The sequence below is a fragment of the Ceratotherium simum genome, chromosome 16, assembly GCF_057802395.1.
Source record: "Ceratotherium simum simum isolate JZ-2026a chromosome 16, ASM5780239v1, whole genome shotgun sequence".
Classification (NCBI taxonomy): Eukaryota; Metazoa; Chordata; class Mammalia; order Perissodactyla; family Rhinocerotidae; genus Ceratotherium; species Ceratotherium simum.
This window is the reverse complement of record NC_141915.1, coordinates 14748508-14755124: the sequence shown is the minus strand read 5'-3', so window position 1 is coordinate 14755124 and position 6617 is coordinate 14748508. Positions and strand designations below refer to the sequence as shown.

Here is a 6617-nt window from a genome sequence, read left to right as displayed (position 1 = left end):
CTCCTTTTGTCTGAAGACCATGCAAAGGCCTGAAGCAGATAGATTACGTGATGATTCTTGTCCTCCTCAAGTACTTCTCCCTCTTCTCCTCAGTGCCTCCAGAATAATTAGGGTTAGGTATCAGCAGAATCTGAAAAAGGAAATCCCATCTGTGATCCAAGAGGAAATAATTTGCTCACTGAAAAGAATTCCCATACCTGGCTGTGGTAGGCTGAATGATGGCCACCCAAGATATCCAGGTCCTAATCCCTGAAATCAACTTTATGTGGTAAAAATGACTTTGTAGATGTGATTGTTAGGGGTGTTCAGTTTTGGGGACTATCCTGGATTATTCAAGTGGGCCTTAAATGTAATCACAAGAGTCCTCATAAGAAGGAGGTAGAGGGATTTTTGATTACAGAAGAGAAGAAGGCAATATGACAGGGAAGCAGAGACTGGAGTGATGTGGCCACAAGCCCTGAGTGCCAGCAGCCACTAGAACCTGGAGGATACAAGGAATTGCTTCTCCCCTGGAGCCTCCAGAAAGAATTTTCCCTGCTGATATCTTGAAGTTACTTCTGTAGGACTCATTTTGGACTTTTGGTCTCCAGAACCATGAGAGAATAAATTTCTGTTTGTGGTAATTTGTTACAGCAGCAATAGGAAACTAATTACCCAGCCACTATATCTTGGCAGAAGCTGAAATGTCCTCCAGTATGTAGAGGAGCAATATGAGAGTGGGTCATGAGGATCAAAGGAGTGGGGTAGAATGGAAGGATGAATAGGGAAAGTTAACAGACATGAGAGCACTTTTCATGGTTCAGGATTTAACATTCTGGTGAGGATGCCTGGGGCTGGTCCCAATAAACTGCTGAGATGTCTCTTTGAAGCTGGATATTAGTTACAGGGCCACTTCAGGATCCACAGTTGGACCAAGGTCAGTGGGCCTATGTCTGGAGGCACTGGAGAATGTGTCTTCTGGTGGGCTCCTGGACAAGCAGGAGTGCTCCTGGCCCGTGACTCTGAGGTGCCGGAGCCAATTATAAGGCTGTTTCAGTGCCTGCAATTGGGCCGAGGTTGGAGGGCCTGTCTCAGGGGCATGGATGGGCATGTCTCCTGCCTTGTCCCTGGGAAGGCAGGACTAGCAGCTAAGAGGGGCTGGAGGTGGGTCACGGGCCCCTTCAGCATTCACAGCCAGGGTCGAGGTTGGTGGGTCTGTGAAATGAGGCACAGGTGGGCATGACTCCTGCTGGGTCCCTTGACAGATGTTGCTGGTGACAGGACCAGGACAAAATGGAGCTGCAGCTGAGTCCACAGGGGCCAGGGCTGTTTCCAGGTCAGTAGCCAGGATTACAGTCAGCAATTTGGCCACCTGGGCACAGACCTGCCTTCTCAAAACAGCCCTCCTAGGTCTTGGGCTCCACCTGGGTCTCACAATCTCCTACCTCGATCCCAAAGCTCCATAAAGGCACTTTTTGTCCAAATTATTGTTGTTGATGGGGAATATGAGTGGAGGGCCTCCTCTTCTGCCATCTTGCTGACTGTTATAATAATATATATATAATATCACATGCACTATATATATGATCCAGCTTACATTTTATGGTGTTGGGCAATTTTTATCAACTGGGAAAAAAGTTAGAACATACCCCAAAACAAATTCTTCATATCCTAACTATTTGATTTAAAAAGAAATATAAAAGTACTAGAAAACATCACCGACAAATTTTTATACAGCATTTAGATGGATAATTCATTGTTCGAAGCATAACACAAAACAGAGATGGCAAACTTTATGAAAACGTCAAATTTAATTTGGGCAAGAGACACCCTAAACAAACTTAAAAACAAATGGGAAAGTAAACAATATATTTGTGGGGCCAGCCTGGTGGTGTAGCAGTTACGGGCGCGTGCTCTGCTGTGGCAGCCCGGGGCTCAGATATCAGGTGCGCACTCTCGCACTGCTTGTCAAGCCACGCTGCGGCGGCGTCCCATATAAATTAGAGGAAGATGGGCACAGATGTTAGCCCAGGGCCAGTCTTCTTCAGCAAAAATAGGGGGATTGGTGACAGGTGTTAGCTCAGGGCTAATCTTCCTCACACACACACACACACAAAACAAAACAAAACAAGAATATATTTGCAACATACCTGGCAAACGGATAGTATCCTAAAACATGAAGTTTCCACCAATGATTAAGATAAAGATAAACTACTCTCAAAGGGGCAAAAATATGAACAGGCAATTTTGAAAGAATAAATACAAATAACACATAAATGTATAAAAATATATGTCCTACCACACTAAAGAAAGAAATTCAAATTTAAAAATAATGCAATTTTATCTAATTATCAAAGATAACAACTTCTTTTTATAACACCCAGTGAAGTCAACAAGTGAGGTAACAAACATTCTTATAAACTGCCAATCAAGATGTAAAATGGTGCACATTTTTTGGCAAATAGTAAAGCAGAATATTTACCAATTTTTAACTTTGTATTTCCTCAGTTTGGGTGTGCACACACACACAAATTGCTTTTATGAATTTAACCCGTGAAAATAATTTCAAATGTATGTGAACATATATAAAGAAGAATATTAATCCCTGTGCTATTATCAAGTGCAAGAAAAAAAGGAAATGACTTGAATTACAGACATTTGGTTAAATAGATAGTTTATACATAAAGTGGAACATTATGCTGCCTTTAAAATGGATAAGATAGGTTTGTTGGTTGACATGTAAAGAATTATACTATGTAATGTGGACAGGGAAAAAGCAGATAACAAAATAGCACGGTGTTTTGAATATGTGTGTGTGTTTGTGTGTGTGTGTTCATTTGTCTGAAAAGCTAAACACCAACTATTACCAATAGTTAGTTTTTAAAAATGGGATTATGTGGGAATGGTATAAAAGTGTGATGATGACATTCTGTATTATTTTAACTTTTACAATATGATATATTACACATATGATAAAATTTTTAAGCAGCAAAGAAATTTCCAGTCTGGAATGAAAAAGAAGGGACAAATTCCAAAGAAAAGGAATCTCCCAAGTTGTTAAAGAAACGCTGTGATGCTGGACGATAGACAGAGTGCTGGAACCAGTGTCCTTGGTCATTCTTTATGATGCTGAACTAGTTGATCCATTCCACTCCAGCGATGATGCCACATCAAATCGTCCTTTGAGGCTTTAGATGAGTGCTCAGATGGAAGAAGGGCCAGAGGTGCAGGGATTTTGGGAGGTAAACGTTAAGCTCTGTTTTGCAGCAATGTTAAATGCTGTGGGTAGAAAATGTGATAGTGGAAAGCATGGTAACTCTTCAGGGAGAACAGTGAGACCATCTTTCTGTTCATTCAGGTAGTAGAATCAGAGAACACTAGTGGTGTTCCTTGTGCCTCTGTCAAGGACAGGCGCAGAGAAGGGAAAGAACTTACTCAAGGTCCAGAACATTGTGGATGAGAGGAAGCGAGGTGATGAGAACCATGTTGCAGGTCCTCCTTGAAAGTTTGCTTCACCCTTGAAGGAAGTTGCTCTTTATATCCCTGAATTTTGTCTGGGATATAAGACAGACTGGTCCTTCAAAAGGACCAGAAAGAGCCATCTTTTCCTTATGTCTTTTGACAGCATTGACATGACCCAAAAGACAGGGTGTAAGTTGGTAAATTTGGTAGTTAGTCACAAACTTCGATGAATTTTAGGGATGTAGGTGGATAAAATACCCAGCACTCCTTTTCTCCTCTTTTCCCATCTGATAAACCTACTACCAGACATACCAGGAGCACCTTCTGTTTAGAGGAACAGGAAATGAGTCCCCTGCACACTTTTAGCAAAACTTAAAATATTATTTTATTTTTCATAGATCCATCATATTCTTCGATGGACTACAATGGTGGCTTTAGGGCTGCTGGGGAACTGGTTATGGCTGGACTGTATAGAATAGGAAGCCCATATCTCTCACCCCTGGTCCACTAAGTTTATTACATCACTTGCTTCTTCTGATCTTTTAACAGTCTCAAGGCATCTTGTCCAATTCCTCCATTCTTTCACATCTCCCACTCTATCTGTATTCCATCATGTCCTCTCTAATACTTCTACCCTCCCTTCTCAGACACTTTTGCCTGCATTTCTATCCTATTTCTCCCTATTCCTCATCTTTCATCTTTCCACAAACTCTCCACCTCCAATCTTGTTTTGATTCCCTCTCTTATGTCCTTTCTCTTCATCTCCATCTTACCCCATCCTTTCAATCCCTTTACCCCATAAAATATCATGAAGAAGCCTAACCACATGTGCAGGCCAGAGAGAAGTTTTAGGGAAATTAATCGGGAAACACCAATGGCCCAGTAGAGATGCCAGGAATGGGCAATTAGTCCTAAAAGGGAGGCTAGAAGGAAAATTCATCTCAATAATGACTGAACTGAAGGCTGGTAAGCAACAAAAATGAGGAGATAGTATTCTAGGTTAGAGACATGCTCTCCTACTGATAAGGGAAATTTAGGGTGAGGCATAGCCATATGACTTGTATTCACAGATACGAATTGTCTCAACTAGCGGGATTGGGGACTGACAGTGAGAATTTAGAGAGGAATTTCATATTGAGTATTCTGGGTTCTGTTTTGTTGTTGAAATAATATTTAGATTATAAATGCTTATCTTTCAAAAGATTGAAACATATGAGGAAGTTGGGTGAGGAAAATTCATTTTTGTTTCATAAGATATATCATATATGTTACTGGAATTTTAAAATTTAAAACAGATCTGTGAGATGCACACAGGGTTACTAGAGAATACATGACCATACAGCTTCCCATGTGTCCCCTATATATCCTATGGGATCATTGTGTGATAGGAAAGAAATGAGCTGCTTTTTTTTGGCTTGTAGAAGGCTGATGGCAGATGTAAAATAATCCTGATCACTAGTCCTATGTTTATAAACAGACCAACCATACTTGAACTTGAGGGAATCATATGACCACCTGGGGGAGGGAGGTAGAATTTGCTGGGATATTTTTGGGAACCCAGGCTATAACCAAGCAAACAGTTATTCCCTATGGGATATGAACCTCTGAGCATTTAAGGCTTCTCAGGTTTAAATTCTCCCAAGAAAAGGGAGCACACCCTAACTGAAGTTGTAATTTGTCAAGGGAGCCGGCCTAAGAGAACCTACATACCCATTGCTTATAATTGGGCAGGGTTTCTTTGGAAAACGATAACTATTATCCTCTATAAAAAAAATCCTTATGCACAGGGAGATAGTAGCAGTTCTGGACCATTTGTCCTAGTTTCTAGCACCAGAGTATTTCTCCTTTAGTGCAAAAAGAGAAAAGGAGGGAGTGACTCTGGAGACCTTGTCAAGCCAGTGACCTCCTCCCTGTAAGCACCCTCCAGAGGACACCCTGCACATCAGGGTTCCGGAGGCTGTAGATGATTGGATTCAGCATGGGGTTGATGACAGTGTTAAAAATTCCAACAACTTTATCCTTATCTGAAAGCTTGGCTGAACCTAGTCGCATGTAGTTAAAGATACCTGAACCATAGAATATAGCAACCACAGTGAGATGAGACCCACATGTAGAGAAGGCTTTCTTCCTTCCCTCTACTGAGCAGATTCGTAGAACTGCAGCTACCACATGGGCATAGGAGGTGACGATAAGAGCCATGGGGGTCCCTGCCATTATGAAAGCAAGAGCAAAGAGCAGCAGCTCATTGAGTTGAGTGCTGGAGCAGGAGAGCTGGAAGAGCTGTGGGAGGTCACAGTAGAAGTGATTGATCACACTGGGGCCACAGAAGTTGAGTGTGGATATGGCTATAGTGTGGGTCAGTGCATTGGTGAAGGCACAAACCCAGGACACAGCCACCAATATCTGCTGGACTGTCTGGTTCATGCGAGTGCTGTAGGTGAGGGGCTGGCAGATGGCCAGGAATCGGTCATAGGCCATGGCTGTCAACAGGAAGCAGTCCACCCCAACCAGGAGATGGAAGAAGAAGAGCTGTGCGAGGCAGGCTCCATAGGGAACTCTATGCTTGTGGGACAAGAGACGACCCAACATTGAGGGAACAGTGACAGTGATGCACCCAACGTCCAGCACTGATAGGTTCCCCAAGAAGAAGTACATGGGGATGCGAAGTTTGGACTCCACCATGATGGCTGCCAGGATGGTGAGGTTGCCCCCAACTGTGACCAGGTAGGCAAAGAGGAAGAGGACAAAGACAACTGGCCACAGCTCTGGTGTCTCCGCCAAGCCCAGCAGGATGAACTCAGTAACGGCTGTTCCATTGGTCCCATATTTTGGCTGCATTAGTACCTGCAAGGAAACATCCAAGGAGATAAAGAATCATCCCTCTTGATATATTTATTCCAAAAGAAGAAACAGACGTCCTACTATATGCTGAACCCTCGGCAAACCTCTCCCTTTCCCAGTAAGGACTTTCCCACTGCCCGGATCGTATCACACATGTTAAAACTCTCACTACGTTTACCTCAATATCTCTACTTCCTTCTCAGGTGCCTGGAGAGGTGAGATCACCACTCTCTCTCTCCCCCAGCTGAGAGAATCTATTTGTAAAGATTATGAATGACAAAACCCTTGGGAAAAATATAAAAGTAGAAAGTGTGCTTCTGGTTTCAACATGGCGG

At 42.7% G+C, this 6617-nt stretch overlaps 1 protein-coding gene across 1 annotated transcript; it reads right to left on the bottom strand.

Moving 5' to 3' along the window:
* Nucleotides 1-5331: 5331 nt before the first annotated feature.
* LOC101395604 (olfactory receptor 3A1-like) lies at nt 5332-6279 on the bottom strand. Its single transcript, XM_014789831.2, has one exon. The coding sequence runs from the start codon at nt 6277-6279 to the stop codon at nt 5332-5334; it is 948 nt and encodes a 315-aa protein (XP_014645317.1).
* Between the last annotated feature and the right edge of the window lie 338 nt (nt 6280-6617).